At 48.4% G+C, this 22152-nt stretch overlaps 2 protein-coding genes across 2 annotated transcripts in view; both read left to right on the forward strand.

The window, feature by feature from the left end:
* LOC135532613 (WD repeat-containing protein 62-like) overlaps nt 1-22152 on the forward strand; it is a gene marked incomplete at its 5' end in the record, with an annotated part of 61380 nt that overhangs the window by 15744 nt on the left and 23484 nt on the right. Inside the window, 6 exon segments of the mRNA XM_064960086.1 lie at nt 4434-4509; nt 4618-4729; nt 4913-4976; nt 5071-5196; nt 20308-20411; nt 20593-20660. Coding sequence (XP_064816158.1) covers nt 4434-4509; nt 4618-4729; nt 4913-4976; nt 5071-5196; nt 20308-20411; nt 20593-20660 — 550 coding nt within the window.
* On the forward strand, nt 11883-13629 carry LOC135532611 (uncharacterized). Its single transcript, XM_064960085.1, has 2 exons — nt 11883-12496; nt 12542-13629. The coding sequence occupies exons 1-2, from the start codon at nt 12020-12022 to the stop codon at nt 13250-13252; spliced, it is 1188 nt and encodes a 395-aa protein (XP_064816157.1). The 5' UTR covers nt 11883-12019; the 3' UTR covers nt 13253-13629.

The raw sequence follows: 22152 nt of genomic DNA on the forward strand, positions 1-22152 counted from the left end.
GTTGACGAAGTCATCTGCAGAGAGGGGGGAGGGGGAGGAGGATTCAGGAGGGAGGAGAAGGTGGCGAAGAGCTTCCTAGGGTTAGAGGCAGATGCTTGGAATTTAGAGTGGTAGAAAGTGGCTTTAGCAGCAGAGACAGAGGAGGAAAATGTAGAGAGGAGGGAGTGAAAGGATGCCAGGTCCGCAGGGAGGCGAGGTTTCCTCCTTTTCCGCTCGGCTGCCCGGAGCCCTGTTCTGTGAGCTCGCAATGAGTCGTCCACCCACGGAGCGTGAGGGGAGGAGCGAGCCTGCCTGGAGGATAGGGGACATAGAGAGTCAAAGGATGCAGAAAGGGAAGAGAGGAGGGTTGAGGAGGCAGAATCAAGAGATAGGTTGGAGAAGGTTTGAGCAGAGGGAAGAGATGATAGGATGGAAGAGGAGAGAGTAGCGGGGGAGAGAGAGCGAAGGTTGGGACGGCGCGATACCATCCGAGTAGGGGCAGTGTGGGAAGTGTTGGATGAGAGCGAGAGGGAAAAGGATACAAGGTAGTGGTCGGAGACTTGGAGGGGAGTTGCAATGAGGTTAGTGGAAGAACAGCATCTAGTAAAGATGAGGTCGAGCGTATTGCCTGCCTTGTGAGTAGGTTGGGGAAGGTGAGAGGGTGAGGTCAAAAGAGGAGAGGAGTGGAAAGAAGGAGTCAGAGAGGAATGAGTCAAAGGTAGACGTGGGGAGGTTAAAGTCGCCCAGGACTGTGAGAGGTGAGCCGTCCTCAGGAAAGGAGCTTATCAAGGCATCAAGCTCATTGATGAACTCTCCGAGGGAACCTGGAGGGCGATACATGATAAGGATGTTAAGCTTGAAAGGGCTGGTAACTGTGACAGCATGGAATTCAAAGGAGGCGATAGACAGATGGGTAAGGGGAGAAAGAGAGAATGACCACTTGGGAGAGATGAGGATCCCGGTGCCACCACCCCGCTGACCAGAAGCTCTCGGGGTGTGCGAGAACACGTGGGCGGACGAAGAGAGAGCAGTAGGAGTAGCAGTGTTATCTGTGGTGATCCATGTTTCCGTCAGTGCCAAGAAGTCGAGGGACTGGAGGGAGGCATAGGCTGAGATGAACTCTGCCTTGTTGGCCGCAGATCGGCAGTTCCAGAGGCTACCGGAGACCTGGAACTCCACGTGGGTCGTGCGCGCTGGGACCACCAGATTAGGGTGGCCGCGGCCACGCGGTGTGGTGCGTTTGTATGGTCTGTGCAGAGAGGAGAGAACAGGGATAGATAGACACATAGTTGACAGGCTACAGAAGAGGCTACGCTAATGCAAAGGAGATTGGAATGACAAGTGGACTACACGTCTCGAATGTTCAGAAAGTTAAGCTTACGTAGCAAGAATCTTATTGACTAAAATGATTGAAATGATACAGTACTGCTGGAGTAGGCTAGCTGGCAGTGGCTGCGTTGTTGACTTTGTAGGCTAGCTGGCAGTGGCTGCGTTGTTGACACTACACTAATCAAGTCGTTCCGTTGAGTGTAATAGTTTCTACAGTGCTGCTATTCGGGGGCTAGCTGGCTAGCTGGCAGTGTTGATTACGTTACGTTAAAAGAACGACAATAGCTGGCTAGCTAACCTAGAAAATCGCTCTAGACTACACAATTGTCTTTGATACAAAGACGGCTATGTAGCTAGCTAGCTACGATCAAACAAATCAAACCGTTGTACTGTAATGAAGTGAAATGAAAAAATGTGATACTACCTGTGGAGCGAAGCGGAATGTTGACCGGGTAGTTGAAGTTCTATTCGGTAGACGTTGGCTAGCTGTTGGCTAGCTAGCTAGCAGTATCTCCTACGTTAAGGACGACAAATAGCTGGCTAGCTAACCTCGGTAAATTAAGATAATCACTCTAAGTCTACACACTCTAAACTACACAATTATCTTGGATACGAAGACAGCAAAGACAACTATGTAGCTAGCTAACACTACACTAATCAAGTCGTTCAGTTGAGTGTAATAGTTTCTACAGTGCTGGTATTCGGTAGACGGTGGACGTTAGCTAGCTGCTGGGCAGATAGCAGTGTTGACTACGTTAGGACGACGAAATACGATAATTACGCAATTATCTTTGATACAAAGACGGCTATGTAGCTAGCTAAGAAGAAATTGCTAAGATTAGACAAATCAAACTGTTGTACTATAATGAAATGTAATGAAAAGTTATACTACCTGCGGACCGAAGTGTAGATGCGACCGCTCGCTCCAACCCGGAAGATACAAGGTGTCGAAAGCGTTCCACAGGGACGCTGGTCCATGTTGACTCTACAAGGAGTCGAAAGCGTTCCACAGGGATGCTGGTCCATGTTGACTCTACAAGGTGTCGAAAGCGTTCCACAGGGATGCTGGTCCATGTTGACTCTACAAGGTGTTGAAAGCCTTCCACGGGGACGCTGGTCCATGTTGACTCCAATGCTTCCCACAGTTGTCTAGTTGACTGGATGTCCTTTTGGGTGGTGGTCCTTATTTGATACAACACGGGAAACTGTTGCGTGTGAAAAACCCCAGCAGCGTTGCAGTTCTTGACACAAACCGGTGCGCCTGGCACCTACTACCATACCCCGTTCAAAGGAACTTAAATCTTTTGGTTTGCCTATTCACCACCTGATTGGCACACAAACACAATCCATGTCCGCTGTCTCGAAGCTTAACAATCCTTCTTTATCCTCCTCTTCTTCTACACTGATTTAACCTGTCTCCTCCTCTTCTTCTTCTACACTGATTTAACCTGTCTCCTCTTCTTCTACACTGATTTAACCTGTCTCCTCCTCTTCTTCTTCTACACTGATTTAACCTGTCTCCTCTTCTTCTACACTGATTTAACCTGTCTCCTCCTCTTCTTCTTCTACACTGATTTAACCTGTCTCCTCTTCTTCTACACTGATTTAACCTGTCTCCTCCTCTTCTTCTTCTACACTGATTTAACCTGTCTCCTCCTCTTCTTCTTCTACACTGATTTAACCTGTCTCCTCCTCCTCTTCTTCTTCTACACTGATTTAACCTGTCTCCTCCTCCTCTTCTTCTTCTACACTGATTTAACCTGTCTCATCCTCCTCTTCTTCTTCTACACTGATTTAACCTGCCTCCTCCTCCTCTTCTTCATCTACACTGATTTAACCTGTCTCCTCCTCTTCTTCTTCTACACTGATTTAACCTGTCTCCTCCTCTTCGTCTTCTACACTGATTTAACCTGTCTCCTCCTCTTCTTCTTCTACACTGATTTAACCTGTCTCCTCCTCCTCTTCTTCATCTACACTGATTTAGCCTGTCTCCTCCTCTTCTTCATCTACACTGATTTAACCTGTCTCCTCCTCCTCCTCCTCTTCTTCTTCTACACTGATTTAACCTGTCTCCTCCTCCTCTTCTTCTTCTACACTGATTTAACCTGTCTCCTCCTCTTCTTCTTCTACACTGATTTAACCTGTCTCCTCCTCCTCCTCCTCTTCTTCTTCTACACTGATTTAACCTGTCTCCTCCTCTTCTTCTTCTACACTGATTTAACCTGTCTCCTCCTCCTCTTCTTCTTCTACACTGATTTAACCTGTCTCCTCTTCTTCTTCTACACTGATTTAACCTGTCTCCTCCTCTTCTTCTTCTACACTGATTTAACCTGTCTCCTCCTCTTCTTCATCTACACTGATTTAACCTGTCTCCTCCTCTTCTTCATCTACACTGATTTAACCTGTCTCCTCCTCCTCTTCTTCTACACTGATTTAACCTGTCTCCTCCTCCTCTTCTTCTACACTGATTTAACCTGTCTCCTCCTCCTCTTCTTCTTCTACACTGATTTAACCTGTCTCCTCCTCCTCTTCTTCTTCTACACTGATTTAACCTGTCTCCTCCTCCTCTTCTTCTTCTACACTGATTTAACCTGTCTCCTCCTCTTCTTCTTCTACACTGATTTAACCTGTCTCCTCCTCCTCTTCTTCTTCTACACTGATTTAACCTGTCTCCTCCTCCTCTTCTTCTTCTACACTGATTTAACCTGTCTCCTCCTCTTCTTCTTCTACACTGATTTAACCTGTCTCCTCCTCCTCCTCCTCTTCTTCTACACTGATTTAACCTGTCTCCACCAGCTTTCACCTGGTCAGTCTATGTCATGGGAAGAGCAGGTGTTCTGAATGTTTTTTTGTACACTCTGTATGTGATCGAATACAGGTGTCAGTAAGGTTTAAAGTGATTGTTTGAGCTTCTTGCGGTCAATTTAGCCCCCTGACCGACTGCTCAAGAAAAAATCAGCCCACAGCTAAATCTAGTTGATGAATTCTGGTCTAATGCCTTCGTGTCCTCCCCTGTGTGGAGTGTGCCTGACCCCTGTGTGGAGTGTGCCTGACCCCTGTGTGGAGTACCTAATCGTGACCCTCGTGTAGAGTGTACCTAATCGTGACCCCTGACCCCTGTGTAGAGTGTACAACGTGAAGAGTGGCAAGATGAAGAAGTGTTTCAAAGGTTCTACAAGTGACGACGGAACACTGCTGAAGGTGAGAGGAGACATCGCTATTTGACTAACGGCACAACCTATCTAATTAGCTTTCTACTGTAGGTCAATGTTTCTTATTCCATGGTTTGTTGTCATTGTGTGCCACTAGGTTCAGATGGACCCCGCTGGGATCTACCTAGCAACAAGCTGCTCTGATAAGAGCATCTGTATCTTTGACTATGAGTCAGGAGAGTGTGTGGCCACCTTGTTCGGTCACTCAGGTAGCCCTACTCTTCCTCCCATCTCTTTGCTCCTCTTCCTCCCATCTCTTTGCTCCTCTTCCTCCCGTCTCTTTGCTCCCTCTGACTGTAGCCTGTCTCCTCTTCCTCCCGTCTCTTTCCTCCTCTTCCTCCCGTCTCTTTGCTCCCTCTGACTGGCCGGTCTCCTCTTCTTGTCCTCCGTAGAGATTGTGACTGGGATGAGGTTCAGCCAGGACTGCAGACACCTCATTACCATATCTGGAGACAGGTAAACATGCTTCTTAGCTAAACTATATCTATATATTGGGGCTGTTTCCAGATCCAGTCAGTTTGAGTTGTGTTCGGTGTTTGTCTGTGTCTAGCTGTGTGTTCCTGTGGAGGTTGGACTCCCAGATGACCAACTCTATGAGGAAGAGACTGGCTGAGAGGAAACGGACAGCTGGAGTGACGACGACCGCCAAAGCTCCGACCAAGGAGCATCTTATCCGGTATCTACACAGAACTAAAATACAGTTGAAGTCGTACACTTAGGTTGGACTCATTAAAACTCGTTTTTCGACCACTCCACAAATTTTTTTTATTAACAAACTATAGTTTTGGCAAGTCTGTTAGGACAACTACTTTGTGCGTGACACAAGTAATTTTTTCCAACAATTGTTTACAGACAGATTATTTCACTTATAATTTAACTGTATAGCAATTCCAGTGGGTCAGAAGTTTACATACACTAAATTGACTGCTTTTAAACAGCTTGGAAAATTCCAGAAAGTAATGTCATGGCTTTAGAAGCTTCTGATAGGCTAATTGGCATCATTTGAGTCAATTGGAGGTGTACCTGTGATTTGTATTTCAAGGCCAACCTTCAAACTCAGTGCCTCTTTGCTTGACATCATGGAAAAGTCAAAAGAAATGAGCCAAGAAAGAAAATTGTAGACCTCAAGTCTTGTTCATCCTTGGGAGCAATTTCCAAACGCTTGAAGGTACCACGTTCATCTGTACAAACAATAGTATGCAAGTATAAACACCATGGGACCACGCAGCCGTCATACCGCTCAGGAAGGAGACTTATTCTGTCTGCTAGAGATGAAAGTACTTTGGTACAAAAAGTGCAAATCAATCCCAGAATAACAGCAAAGGACCTTGTGAAGATGCTGGAGGAAACAGGTCCAAAAGTATCTATATCCACAGTAAAACAAGTCCTATATTGACATAACCTGAAAGGCTGCACAGCAAGGAAGAAGCCACTGCTCCAAAACCGCCATTAAAAAAGCCAGAGTACAGTTTGAAGCTGCACATGGAGACAAATATCGTACTCTTTGGAGAAATGTCCTCTGCTCTGATGAAACAAAAATAAAGCAGTTTGTCCATAATGACCATCGTTATGTTTGGAGGAAAAAGGGGGAGGCTGCAAGCCGAAGAACATCATCCCAACCGTGAAGCACGGGTGTGGCAGCATCATGTTGTGGAGGTGCTTTGCTGCAGGAGGGACTGGTGCACTTCACAAAACAGATAGCATCATGAGGCAGGAAAAGCTTGGTTGCAGATGGGTCTTCCAAATGGACAATGACCCCAAGCATACTTCTAAAGTTGTGGCAAAATGACTTAAGGACAACAAGTCAAGGTATTGAAGTGGCCATCACAAAGCCCGTACCTCAAATCCTACAGAACATTTGTAGGCAGAACCAAAAAAGTGTGTGCGAGCAAGGAGGCCTACAAACCTGACTCAGTTACACCAGCTCTATCAGGTGGAATGGGCCAAAACTCACCCAACTTATTCTGGGAAGCTTGTGGAAGGCTACCCGAAATGTTTGACCCAAATTAAGCAATTTGAAGGCAATGCTACCAAATACTAATTGAGTGTATGTAAACTTCTAACCCACTGGGAATGTGATGAAAGAAATGAAAGCTGAAATAAATCATTCTTTCTACTATTATTCTGACATTTCACTTTCTTAAAATGAAGTGGTGATCTGGCCTAAAACAGGGAACTTTTACTTGGGTTAAATGTCGGCAATTGTGAAAAACGGAGTTTAAATGTATTTGGCTAAGGTGTATGTAAACTTCCGACTTCAACTGTGTAAACGCAACACGTAAAGTGTTGGTTTCATGAGCTGAAATAAAAGATCTCAGAAATGTTTACAGTTCCCGCCAATATCCAGCAACCTTGTACAGCCGTTGAAGAGGAGTGGGGACAACATTCCACAGGCCACAATCAACAGCCTGATCAACTCTATGTGAAGGAGATGTGTCGCTCTGCATGAGGCAAATGGTGGTGACACCAGAAATTGGTTGGTTTTCTGATCCACACCAGAAACTGGTTGGTTTTCTGATCCACACCAGAAACTGGCTGGTTTTCTGATCCACACCAGATACTGACTGGTTGTCTGATCCACACCAGATACTGACTGGTTTTCTGATCCACACCAGAAACTGGCTGGTTTTCTGATCCACACCAGAAACTGACTGGTTTTCTGATCCACACCAGAAACTGACTGGTTTTCTGATCCACACCAGAAACTGACTGGTTTTCTGATCCACACCAGAAACTGGCTGGTTTTCTGATCCACACCCTTTTTATTTTGTATCTGTCACCATTTGATGGATTTTGTGAAATCCGTAGATTATGGCCTATTGAACTGATTTCCTTATATGAACTATAACTATAGCGTCTTTTGAAATGGTTGCGTCTTGCGTTTTTTATATATTTGTCTGGGAGTACAGATTTGCATCGGTTGGTCACAGATACCTTTTTTAAAGTGTGTGGGGGGCGGTTCAGAAAACCAGTCATACACATCGATCCAGAGCATCCCCAACATGCTCAACGGGTGACGTGTCTGGTAACTCTGCAGAACATGGAAGAACTGGGACATTTTCATGCTTGCAGGAATTGTGTACAGATCCTTGCAACATGGGGCCGTGCATTATCATGCTGAAACATGAGGTGATGGAGGAGGATGAATGGCACGACAACGGGCACTAGGGACGACAATGCGCAACTCAATATTGTTCTTGTTATTATTATTTTTTGTTTTGTCACACTAACCGTTTACTAGGGACCAGGAGTATTTCCCAGACAGTTCAGGGGGTACCGGTACAGAGTCAATGTGGAGGCTATATACAGGGGGTACCGAGTTAATGTGGAGGCTATATACAGGGTGTTACGGTACAGAGTCAATGTGGAGGCTATATACAGGGTGTTACGGTACAGAGTCAATGGGGAGGCTATATACAGGGTGTTACGGTACAGAGTCAATGTGGAGGCTATATACAGGGTGTTACGGTACAGAGTCAATGTGGAGGCTATATACAGGGGGTACCGGTACAGAGTCAATGTGGAGGCTATATACAGGGGGTACTGGTACAGAGTCAATGTGGAGGCTATATACAGGGTGTTACGGTACAGAGTCAATGTGGAGGCTATATACAGGGTATTACGGTACAGAGTCAATGTGGAGGCTATATACAGGGTATTACGGTACAGAGTCAATGTGGAGGCTATATACAGGGTATTACGGTACAGAGTCAATGTGGAGGCTATATACAGGGGGTACCGGTACAGAGTCAATGTGGAGGCTATATACAGGTGGTACCGGTACAGAGTCAATGTGGAGGCTATATACAGGGGGTACCGGTACAGAGTCAATGTGGAGGCTATATACAGGGTATTACGGTACAGAGTCAATGTGGAGGCTATATACAGGGGGTACCGGTACAGAGTCAATGTGGAGGCTATATACAGGTGGTACCGGTACAGAGTCAATGTGGAGGCTATATACAGGGGGTACCGGTACAGAGTCAATGTGGAGGCTATATACAGGGTATTACGGTACAGAGTCAATGTGGAGGCTATATACAGGGGGTACCGGTACAGAGTCAATGTGGAGGCTATATACAGGGGGTACCGGTACAGAGTCAATGTGGAGGCTATATACAGGGTATTACGGTACAGAGTCAATGTGGAGGCTATATACAGGGGGTACCGGTACAGAGTCAATGTGGAGGCTATATACAGGGGGTACCGGTACAGAGTCAACGTGGAGGCTATATACAGGGGGTACCGGTACAGAGTCAATGTGGAGGCTATATACAGGGGGTACCGGTACAGAGTCAATGTGGAGGCTATATACAGGGGGTACCGGTACAGAGTCAATGTGGAGGCTATATACAGGGGGTACCAAGTCAATGTGGAGGCTATATACAGGGGTACCGGTACAGAGTCAATGTGGAGGCTATATACAGGGGTACCGGTACAGAGTCAATGTGGAGGCTATATACAGGGGGTACCGGTACAGAGTCAATGTGGAGGCTATATACAGGGGGTACCAAGTCAATGTGGAGGCTATATACAGGGGGTACCGGGACAGAGTCAATGTGGTGGCTATATACAGAGGGTACCGGTACAGAGTCAATGTGGAGGCTATATACAGGGGGTACCGGTACAGAGTCAATGTGGAGGTTATATACAGGGGGTACCGGTACAGAGTCAATGTGGAGGCTATATACAGGGGGTACCGGTACAGAGTCAATGTGGAGGCTATATACAGGGGGTACCGGTACAGAGTCAATGTGGAGGCTATATACAGGGGGTACCGGTACAGAGTCAATGTGGAGGCTATATACAGGGGGTACCGGTACAGAGTCAATGTGGAGGCTATATACAGGGGTACCGGTACAGAGTCAATGTGGAGGCTATATACAGGGGGTACCGGTACAATGTGGAGGCTATATACAGGGGGTACCGGTACAATGTGGAGGCTATATACAGGGGGTACCGGTACAGAGTCAATGTGGAGGCTATATACAGGGGGTACCGGTACAGAGTCAATGTGGAGGCTATATGCAGGGTGTTACGGTACAGAGTCAATGTGGAGGCTATATACAGGGGTACCGGTACAGAGTCAATGTGGAGGCTATATACAGGGGGTACCGGTACAGAGTCAATGTGGAGGCTATATACAGGGGGTACCGGTACAGAGTCAATGTGGAGACTATATACAGGGGGTACCGGTACAGAGTCAATGTGGAGGCTATATACAGGGGGTACTAGTACAGAGTCAATGTGGAGACTATATACAGGGGGTACCGGTACCGAGTCAATGGGGAGGCTATATACAGGGGGTACCGGTACAGAGTCAATGTGGAGGCTATATACAGGGGGTACCAAGTCAATGTGGAGGCTATATACAGGGGGTACCAAGTCAATGTGGAGGCTATATACAGGGGGTACCGGTACAGAGTCAATGTGGAGGCTATATACAGGGGGTACCGGTACAGAGTCAATGTGGAGGCTATATACAGGGGGTACCAAGTCAATGTGGAGGCTATATACAGGGGGTACCGGGACAGAGTCAATGTGGTGGCTATATACAGAGGGTACCGGTACAGAGTCAATGTGGAGGCTATATACAGGGGGTACCGGTACAGAGTCAATGTGGAGGTTATATACAGGGGGTACCGGTACAGAGTCAATGTGGAGGCTATATACAGGGGGTACCGGTACAGTGTCAATGTGGAGGCTATATACAGGGGTACCGGTACAGAGTCAATGTGGAGGCTATATACAGGGGGTACCGGTACAGAGTCAATGTGGAGGCTATATACAGGGGGTACCGGTACAGAGTCAATGTGGAGGCTATATACAGGGGGTACCGGTACAGAGTCAATGTGGAGGCTATATACAGGGGGTACCGGTACAATGTGGAGGCTATATACAGGGGGTACCGGTACAATGTGGAGGCTATATACAGGGGGTACCGGTACAGAGTCAATGTGGAGGCTATATACAGGGGGTACCGGTACAGAGTCAATGTGGAGGCTATATGCAGGGTGTTACGGTACAGAGTCAATGTGGAGGCTATATACAGGGGGTACCGGTACAGAGTCAATGTGGAGGCTATATACAGGGGTACCGGTACAGAGTCAATGTGGAGGCTATATACAGGGGGTACCGGTACAGAGTCAATGTGGAGACTATATACAGGGGGTACCGGTACAGAGTCAATGTGGAGGCTATATACAGGGGGTACTAGTACAGAGTCAATGTGGAGACTATATACAGGGGTACCGGTACCGAGTCAATGGGGAGGCTATATACAGGGGGTACCGGTACCGAGTCAATGTGGAGGCTATATACAGGGTGTTACGGTACCGAGTCAATGTGGAGGCTATATACAGGGGGTACCGGTACAGAGTCAATGTGGAGGCTATATACAGGTGGTACCGGTACAGAGTCAATGTGGAGGCTATATACAGGGGGTACCGGTACAGAATCAATGTGGAGGCTATATACAGGGGTACCGGTACAGAGTCAATGTGGAGGCTATATACAGGGGGTACCGGTACAGAGTCAATGTGGAGGCTATATACAGGGGGTACCGGTACAGAGTCAATGTGGAGGCTATATACAGGGTATTACGGTACAGAGTCAATGTGGAGACTATATACAGGTGGTACCGGTACCGAGTCAATGTGGAGGCTATATACAGGGGGTACCGGTACCGAGTCAATGTGGAGACTATATACAGGGGGTACCGGTACCGAATCAATGTGGAGACTATATACAGGGGGTACCGGTACCGAATCAATGTGGAGACTATATACAGGGGGTACCGGTACAGAGTCAATGTGGAGGCTATATACAGGGGGTACCGGTACCGAGTCAATGTGGAGGCTATATACAGGGGTACCAAGTCAATGTGGAGGCTATATACAGGGGGTACCGGTACAGAGTCAATGTGGAGGCTATATACAGGGGTACCGGTACAGAGTCAATGTGGAGGCTATATACAGGGGGTACCGGTACAGAGTCAATGTGGAGGCTATATACAGGGGGTACCAAGTCAATGTGGAGGCTATATACAGGGGGTACCGGGACAGAGTCAATATGGTGGCTATATACAGAGGGTACCGGACAGAGTCAATATGGTGGCTATATACAGAGGGTACCGGTACAGAGTCAATGTGGAGGCTATATACAGGTGGTACCGGTACAGAGTCAATGTGGAGGCTATATACAGGGGTGCCGGTACAGAGTCAATGTGGAGGCTATATACAGGGGGTGCCGGTACAGAGTCAATGTGGAGGCTATATACAGGGGGGGTACAGAGTCAATGTGGAGGCTATATACAGGGGGTACCGGTACAGAGTCAATGTGGAGGCTATATACAGGGGGTACCGGTACAGAGTCAATGTGGAGGCTATATACAGGGGGTACCGGTACAATGTGGAGGCTATATACAGGGGGTACCGGTACAGAGTCAATGTGGAGGCTATATACAGGGGGTACCGGTACAGAGTCAATGTGGAGGCTATATGCAGGGTGTTACGGTACAGAGTCAATGTGGAGGCTATATACAGGGGGTACCGGTACAGAGTCAATGTGGAGGCTATATACAGGGGGTACCGGTACAGAGTCAATGTGGAGGCTATATACAGGGGGTACCGGTACAGAATCAATGTGGAGGCTATATACAGGGGTACCGGTACAGAGTCAATGTGGAGGCTATATACAGGGGGTACCGGTACAGAGTCAATGTGGAGGTTTATATACAGGGGGTACCAGTACAGAGTCAATGTGGAGGCTATATACAGGGTATTACGGTACCGAGTCAATGTGGAGACTATATACAGGTGGTACCGGTACCGAGTCAATGTGGAGGCTATATACAGGGGGTACCGGTACCGAGTCAATGTGGAGGCTATATACAGGGGGTACCGGTACCGAGTCAATGTGGAGGCTATATACAGGGGGTACCAAGTCAATGTGGAGGCTATATACAGGGGGTACCGGTACAGAGTCAATGTGGAGGCTATATACAGGGGGTACCGGTACAGAGTCAATGTGGAGGCTATATACAGGGGGTACCAAGTCAATGTGGAGGCTATATACAGGGGGTACCGGTACAGAGTCAATGTGGAGGTTATATACAGGGGGTACCGGTACAGAGTCAATGTGGAGGCTATATACAGGTGGTACCGGTACAGAGTCAATGTGGAGGCTATATACAGGGTGTACCGGTACAGAGTCAATGTGGAGGCTATATACAGGGGTACCGGTACAGAGTCAATGTGGAGGCTATATACAGGGGGTACCGGTACAGAGTCAATGTGGAGGCTATATACAGGGGGTACCGGTACAGAGTCAATGGGGAGGCTATATACAGGGGGTACCGGTACAATGTGGAGGCTATATACAGGGGGTACCGGTACAATGTGGAGGCTATATACAGGGGGTACCGGTACAATGTGGAGGCTATATACAGGGGGTACCGGTACAGAGTCAATGTGGAGGCTATATACAGGGGCTACCGGTACAGAGTCAATGTGGAGGCTATATGCAGGGTGTTACGGTACAGAGTCAATGTGGAGGCTATATACAGGGGGTACCGGTACAGAGTCAATGTGGAGGCTATATACAGGGGGTACCGGTACAGAGTCAATGTGGAGGCTATATACAGGGGGTACCGGTACAGAGTCAATGTGGAGACTATATACAGGGGGTACCGGAACAGAGTCAATGTGGAGGCTATATACAGGGGGTACTAGTACAGAGTCAATGTGGAGACTATATACAGGGGGTACCGGTACCGAGTCAATGGGGAGGCTATATACAGGGGGTACCGGTACAGAGTCAATGTGGAGCCTATATACAGGGTATTACGGTACAGAGTCAATGTGGAGGCTATATACAGGGGGTACCGGTACAGAGTCAATGTGGAGGCTATATACAGGGGGTACCGGTACAGTGTCAATGTGGAGGCTATATACAGGGGGTACCGGTACAGAGTCAATGTGGAGGCTATATACAGGGGGTACCGGTACAGAGTCAATGTGGAGGCTATATACAGGTGGTACCGGTACAGAGTCAATGTGGAGGCTATATACAGGGGGTACCGGTACAGAATCAATGTGGAGGCTATATACAGGGGGTACCGGTACCGAGTCAATGTGGAGGCTATATACAGGGTGTTACGGTACAGAGTCAATGTGGAGGCTATATACAGGGTATTACGGTACCGAGTCAATGTGGAGACTATATACAGGTGGTACCGGTACCGAGTCAATGTGGAGGCTATATACAGGGGGTACCGGTACCGAGTCAATGTGGAGACTATATACAGGGGGTACCGGTACCGAATCAATGTGGAGACTATATACAGGGGGTACCGGTACAGAGTCAATGTGGAGGCTATATACAGGGGGTACCGGTACCGAGTCAATGTGGAGGCTATATACAGGGGTACCGGTACAGAGTCAATGTGGAGGCTATATACAGGGGGTACTAGTACAGAGTCAATGTGGAGACTATATACAGGGGGTACCGGTACCGAGTCAATGGGGAGGCTATATACAGGGGGTACCGGTACCGAGTCAATGTGGAGGCTATATACAGGGTGTTACGGTACCGAGTCAATGTGGAGGCTATATACAGGGGGTACCGGTACAGAGTCAATGTGGAGGCTATATACAGGTGGTACCGGTACAGAGTCAATGTGGAGGCTATATACAGGGGGTACCGGTACAGAATCAATGTGGAGGCTATATACAGGGGTACCGGTACAGAGTCAATGTGGAGGCTATATACAGGGGGTACCGGTACAGAGTCAATGTGGAGGCTATATACAGGGGGTACCGGTACAGAGTCAATGTGGAGGCTATATACAGGGTATTACGGTACCGAGTCAATGTGGAGACTATATACAGGTGGTACCGGTACCGAGTCAATGTGGAGGCTATATACAGGGGGTACCGGTACCGAGTCAATGTGGAGACTATATACAGGGGGTACCGGTACCGAATCAATGTGGAGACTATATACAGGGGGTACCGGTACAGAGTCAATGTGGAGGCTATATACAGGGGGTACCGGTACCGAGTCAATGTGGAGGCTATATACAGGGGGTACCAAGTCAATGTGGAGGCTATATACAGGGGGTACCGGTACAGAGTCAATGTGGAGGCTATATACAGGGGGTACCGGTACAGAGTCAATGTGGAGGCTATATACAGGGGGTACCGGTACAGAGTCAATGTGGAGGCTATATACAGGGGGTACCAAGTCAATGTGGAGGCTATATACAGGGGGTACCGGGACAGAGTCAATGTGGTGGCTATATACAGAGGGTACCGGTACAGAGTCAATGTGGAGGCTATATACAGGGGGTACCGGTACAGAGTCAATGTGGAGGCTATATACAGGTGGTACCGGTACAGAGTCAATGTGGAGGCTATATACAGGGGGTGCCGGTACAGAGTCAATGTGGAGGCTATATACAGGGGGTACCGGTACAGAGTCAATGTGGAGGCTATATACAGGGGGTACCGGTACAGAGTCAATGTGGAGGCTATATACAGGGGTACCGGTACAGAGTCAATGTGGAGGCTATATACAGGGGGTACCGGTACAATGTGGAGGCTATATACAGGGGGTACCGGTACAATGTGGAGGCTATATACAGGGGGTACCGGTACAGAGTCAATGTGGAGGCTATATACAGGGGGTACCGGTACAGAGTCAATGTGGAGGCTATATGCAGGGTGTTACGGTACAGAGTCAATGTGGAGGCTATATACAGGGGGTACCGGTACAGAGTCAATGTGGAGGCTATATACAGGGGGTACCGGTACAGAGTCAATGTGGAGGCTATATACAGGGGGTACCGGTACAGAATCAATGTGGAGGCTATATACAGGGGTACCGGTACAGAGTCAATGTGGAGGCTATATACAGGGGTACCGGTACAGAGTCAATGTGGAGGCTATATACAGGGGTACCAGTACAGAGTCAATGTGGAGGCTATATACAGGGTATTACGGTACCGAGTCAATGTGGAGACTATATACAGGTGGTACCGGTACCGAGTCAATGTGGAGGCTATATACAGGGGGTACCGGTACCGAGTCAATGTGGAGGCTATATACAGGGGGTACCGGTACCGAGTCAATGTGGAGGCTATATACAGGGGGTACCAAGTCAATGTGGAGGCTATATACAGGGGGTACCGGTACAGAGTCAATGTGGAGGCTATATACAGGGGTACCGGTACATAGTCAATGTGGAGGCTATATACAGGGGTACCAAGTCAATGTGGAGGCTATATACAGGGGGTACCGGTACAGAGTCAATGTGGAGGTTATATACAGGGGGTACCGGTACAGAGTCAATGTGGAGGCTATATACAGGTGGTACCGGTACAGAGTCAATGTGGAGGCTATATACAGGGTGTACCGGTACAGAGTCAATGTGGAGGCTATATACAGGGGGTACCGGTACAGAGTCAATGTGGAGGCTATATACAGGGGGTACCGGTACAGAGTCAATGTGGAGGCTATATACAGGGGTACCGGTACAGAGTCAATGTGGAGGCTATATACAGGGGGTACCGGTACAATGTGGAGGCTATATACAGGGGTACCGGTACAATGTGGAGGCTATATACAGGGGTACCGGTACAATGTGGAGGCTATATACAGGGGGTACCGGTACAGAGTCAATGTGGAGGCTATATACAGGGGGTACCGGTACAGAGTCAATGTGGAGGCTATATGCAGGGTGTTACGGTACAGAGTCAATGTGGAGGCTATATACAGGGGGTACCGGTACAGAGTCAATGTGGAGGCTATATACAGGGGTACCGGTACAGAGTCAATGTGGAGGCTATATACAGGGGGTACCGGTACAGAGTCAATGTGGAGACTATATACAGGGGTACCGGAACAGAGTCAATGTGGAGGCTATATACAGGGGGTACTAGTACAGAGTCAATGTGGAGACTATATACAGGGGGTACCGGTACCGAGTCAATGGGGAGGCTATATACAGGGGGTACCGGTACAGAGTCAATGTGGAGCCTATATACAGGGTATTACGGTACAGAGTCAATGTGGAGGCTATATACAGGGGTACCGGTACAGAGTCAATGTGGAGGCTATATACAGGGGTACCGGTACAGTGTCAATGTGGAGGCTATATACAGGGGGTACCGGTACAGAGTCAATGTGGAGGCTATATACAGGGGGTACCGGTACAGAGTCAATGTGGAGGCTATATACAGGTGGTACCGGTACAGAGTCAATGTGGAGGCTATATACAGGGGGTACCGGTACAGAATCAATGTGGAGGCTATATACAGGGGGTACCGGTACCGAGTCAATGTGGAGGCTATATACAGGGTGTTACGGTACAGAGTCAATGTGGAGGCTATATACAGGGGGTACCGGTACAGAGTCAATGTGGAGGCTATATACAGGGGGTACCAAGTCAATGTGGAGGCTATATACAGGGGGTACCGGTACAGAGTCAATGTGGAGGCTATATACAGGGGTACCGGTACAGAGTCAATGTGGAGGCTATATACAGGGGTACCGGTACCGAGTCAATGTGGAGGCTATATACAGGGGTACCAAGTCAATGTGGAGGCTATATACAGGGGGTACCGGTACAGAGTCAATGTGGAGGCTATATACAGGGGGTACCGGTACAGAGTCAATGTGGAGGCTATATACAGGGGTACCAAGTCAATGTGGAGGCTATATACAGGGGGTACCGGGACAGAGTCAATGTGGTGGCTATATACAGAGGGTACCGGTACAGAGTCAATGTGGAGGCTATATACAGGGGTACCGGTACAGAGTCAATGTGGAGGCTATATACAGGTGGTACCGGTACAGAGTCAATGTGGAGGCTATATACAGGGGGTACCGGTACAGAGTCAATGTGGAGGCTATATACAGGGGTACCGGTACAGAGTCAATGTGGAGGCTATATACAGGGGGTACCGGTACAGAGTCAATGTGGAGGCTATATACAGGGGTACCGGTACAGAGTCAATGTGGAGGCTATATACAGGGGGTACCGGTACAATGTGGAGGCTATATACAGGGGGTACCGGTACAATGTGGAGGCTATATACAGGGGTACCGGTACAATGTGGAGGCTATATACAGGGGGTACCGGTACAGAGTCAATGTGGAGGCTATATACAGGGGGTACCGGTACAGAGTCAATGTGGAGGCTATATGCAGGGTGTTACGGTACAGAGTCAATGTGGAGGCTATATACAGGGGGTACCGGTACAGAGTCAATGTGGAGGCTATATACAGGGGTACCGGTACAGAGTCAATGTGGAATGGCTATATGCAGGGTGTTACGGTACAGAGTCAATGTGGAGGCTATATACAGGGGGTACCGGTACAGAGTCAATGTGGAGGCTATATACAGGGGGTACTAGTACAGAGTCAATGTGGAGACTATATACAGGGGGTACCGGTACCGAGTCAATGGGGAGGCTATATACAGGGGGTACCGGTACAGAGTCAATGTGGAGCCTATATACAGGGTATTACGGTACAGAGTCAATGTGGAGGCTATATACAGGGGGTACCGGTACAGAGTCAATGTGGAGGCTATATACAGGGGGTACCGGTACAGTGTCAATGTGGAGGCTATATACAGGGGGTACCGGTACAGAGTCAATGTGGAGGCTATATACAGGGGTAACGGTACAGAGTCAATGTGGAGGCTATATACAGGTGGTACCGGTACAGAGTCAATGTGGAGGCTATATACAGGGGTACCGGTACAGAATCAATGTGGAGGCTATATACAGGGGGTACCGGTACCGAGTCAATGTGGAGGCTATATACAGGGTGTTACGGTACAGAGTCAATGTGGAGGCTATATACAGGGGGTACCGGTACAGAGTCAATGTGGAGGCTATATACAGGGGGTACCAAGTCAATGTGGAGGCTATATACAGGGGGTACCGGTACAGAGTCAATGTGGAGGCTATATACAGGGGGTACCGGTACAGAGTCAATGTGGAGGCTATATACAGGGGGTACCAAGTCAATGTGGAGGCTATATACAGGGGGTACCGGGACAGAGTCAATGTGGAGACTATATACAGGGGGTACCGGTACCGAGTCAATGGGGAGGCTATATACAGGGGGTACCGGTACAGAGTCAATGTGGAGCCTATATACAGGGTATTACGGTACAGAGTCAATGTGGAGGCTATATACAGGGGGTACCGGTACAGAGTCAATGTGGAGGCTATATACAGGGGGTACCGGTACAGTGTCAATGTGGAGGTTATATACAGGGTGTTACGGTACAGAGTCAATGTGGAGGCTATATACAGGGGGTACCGGTACAGAGTCAATGTGGAGGCTATATACAGGGGGTGCCGGTACAGAGTCAATGTGGAGGCTATATACAGGGGGTACCGGTACAGAGTCAATGTGGAGGCAATATACAGGGGTACCGGAACAGAGTCAATGTGGAGGCTATATACAGGGGGTACCGGTACAGAGTCAATGTGGAGGCTATATACAGGGGTACCGGTACAGAGTCAATGTGGAGGCTATATACAGGGGTACCGGTACAGAGTCAATGTGGAGGCTATATACAGGGGTGCCGGTACAGAGTCAATGTGGAGGCTATATACAGGGGTACCGGTACAGAGTCAATGTGGAGGCTATATACAGGGGGTACCGGTACAGAGTCAATGTGGAGGCTATATACAGGGGGTACCGGTACAGAGTCAATGTGGAGGCTATATACAGGGGGTACCGGTACAGAGTCAATGTGGAGGCTATATACAGGGGTACCGGTACAGAGTCAATGTGGAGGCTATATACAGGGGTGCCGGTACAGAGTCAATGTGGAGGCTATGTACAGGGGGTACCGGTACAGAGTCAATGTGGAGGCTATATACAGGGTGTACCGGTACAGAGTCAATGTGGAGGCTATATACAGGGGTACCGGTACAGAGTCAATGTGGAGGCTACAGTGCCTTGCGAAAGTATTCGGCCCCCTTGAACTTTGCGACCTTTTGCCACATTTCAGGCTTCAAACATAAAGATATAAAACTGTATTTTTTTGTGAAGAATCAACAAGTGGGACACAATCATGAAGTGGAACGACATTTATTGGATATTTCAAACTTTTTTAACAAATCAAAAACTGAAAAATTGGGCGTGCAAAATTATTCAGCCCCCTTAAGTTAATACTTTGTAGCGCCACCTTTTGCTGGTACCGGTACAGTCAATGTGGAGGATATATACAGGGGTACCGGTACAGAGTCATTGTGTAGGAGCACACATTGAGGTAATATGTACATGTCGGTAAAGTTATTAAAGTGACTATGCATAGATAATAAGAGAGAACACTGAGGTATTCTGTGTGAGGTGTCTCTGTGTGAGGTGTCTCTGTGTGAGGTGTCTCTGTGTGAGGTGTCTCTGTGTGAGGTGTCTCTGTGTGAGGTGTCTCTGTGTGAGGTGTCTCTGTGTGAGGTGTCTCTGTGTGAGGTGTCTCTGTGTGAGGTGTCTCTGTGTGAGGTGTCTCTGTGTGAGGTGTCTCTGTGTGAGGTGTTTCTGTGTGAGGTGTTTCTGTGTGAGCTATTCTGTGTGAGGTGTCTCTGTGTGAGGTGTCTCTGTGTGAGGTGTCTCTGTGTGAGGTGTCTCTGTGTGAGGTGTCTCTGTGTGAGGTGTCTCTGTGTGAGGTGTCTCTGTGTGAGGTAACCTTGTGTGAGGTATTCTGTGTGAGGTAACCTTGTGTGAGGTAACCTTGTGTGAGGTGTCTGTTTCTCTTTGTCCAGGAGAGAGACCTTCATTTCTGTGCCATTGGGCCACCTCCCCCAGGCAGGAGAGGAAGAGGATGAAGATGATCCCAGGACTCCTGCTAGATGTGACATCACTCATGGTGAGTCCGCTCATATTAACTTAGGGACATAAGAGTGTGGAATTGAATTAATTTTTTAAAAGTCAATTTGCTATTTAACAACGATTTGCCATGCCACAAGCTCAGAGAAAGGGAAATTGTTGGAATTTGCAACAGACTTTGGGCTTTAATCAATTTTTTAACATCAATGTGTCTCCTCCAGACTTCCTTGCTCTAGACCCCATGATTCCACAGACCAACGGCAAACTGCCCATGTGGGCCAGGAAACTGGTGAGTCTTCCCGAAACCATATAGTCTATATCAGGGTTGCCCAAATCCTGTCCTGGAGGGCCGGCACACTGCTGGTTTTCATCCCCTCTCCTTCTAATCGGGGACGAATTCAATTAACTACCGGTAGAAACAAAACTAATAACTTAATGTTTTCGGCTCTCCATGTCCGGAATTGAATAGCCCTGATGGACCAATGTCTCTGGGAATTGTCTTAATAGTAGCCTGGATAAGATTAATACTAGCCTGGGGGTGGCAGGTAGCCTATTGGTTAGAGTGTAGAGGTGGCAGGTAGCCTAGTGGTTAGAGTGTAGAGGAGGCAGGTAGACCAGTGGTTAGAGTGTAGAGGAGGCAGGTAGCCTAGTGGTTAGAGTGTAAAAGAGGCAGGTAGACCAGTGGTTAGAGTGTAGAGGCGGCAGGTAGCCTAGTGGTTAGAGTGTAGAGGAGGCAGGTAGCCTAGTGGTTAGAGTGTAGAGGAGGCAGGTAGCCTAGTGGTTAGAGTGTAGAGGAGGCAGGTAGCCTAGTGGTTAGAGTGTAGAGGAGGCAGGTAGCCTAGTGGTTAGAGTGTAGAGGCGGCAGGTAGACCAGTGGTTAGAGTGTAGAGGCGGCAGGGTAGCCTAGTGGTTAGAGTGTAGAGGAGGCAGGTAGCCTAGTGGTTAGAGTGTAGAGGCGGCAGGTAGCCTAGTGGTTAGAGTGTAGAGGAGGCAGGTAGCCTAGTGGTTAGAGTGTAGAGGAGGCAGGTAGCCTAGTGGTTAGAGTGTAGAGGAGGCAGGTAGCCTAGTGGTTAGAGTGTAGAGGAGGCAGGTAGCCTAGTGGTTAGGGTGTAGAGGCGGCAGGGTAGCCTAGTGGTTAAAGCGTTGGACTAGTAACCGAAAGGGTGCAAGATCAAATCCCCCGAGCCGACAAGGTACAAATCTGTTGTTCTGCCCCTGAACAAGGTAGTTAACCCACTGTTCCTAGGCTGTTTATTGTAAAATCATAATTTGTTCTAAACTGACTTGCCTAGTTAAATAAAGGTTGTAAACTGGAATGTAAACTGTTAGAACTAAGCATCAGTTGGTGCCTCCACTAGTCCAGTTGGTGCCTCCACTAGTCCAGTTGGTGCCTCCACTAGTCCAGTTGGTGCCTCCACTAGTCCAGCTGGTGCCTCCACTAGTCCAGTTGGTGCCTCCACTAGTCCAGTTGGTGCCTCCACTAGTCCAGTTGGTGCCTCCACTAGTCCAGTTGGTGCCTCCACTAGTCCAGTTGGTGCCTCCACCAGTCCAGTTGGTGCCTCCACCAGTCCAGTCGGTGCCTCCACCAGTCCAGTCGGTGCCTCCACCAGTCCAGTCGGTGCCTCCACCAGTCCAGTCGGTGCCTCCACCAGTCCAGTCGGTGCCTCCACCAGTCCAGTCGGTGCCTCCACCAGTCCAGTCGGTGCCTCCATTTTGTTGTTACAGGCTGAATGTTTTATTATTAACTTTCAACATCAACCAACATGTCCCTGGCCTTCACA

This window comes from Oncorhynchus masou, unplaced genomic scaffold (assembly GCF_036934945.1).
Source record: "Oncorhynchus masou masou isolate Uvic2021 unplaced genomic scaffold, UVic_Omas_1.1 unplaced_scaffold_1943, whole genome shotgun sequence".
NCBI lineage: Eukaryota > Metazoa > Chordata > Actinopteri > Salmoniformes > Salmonidae > Oncorhynchus > Oncorhynchus masou.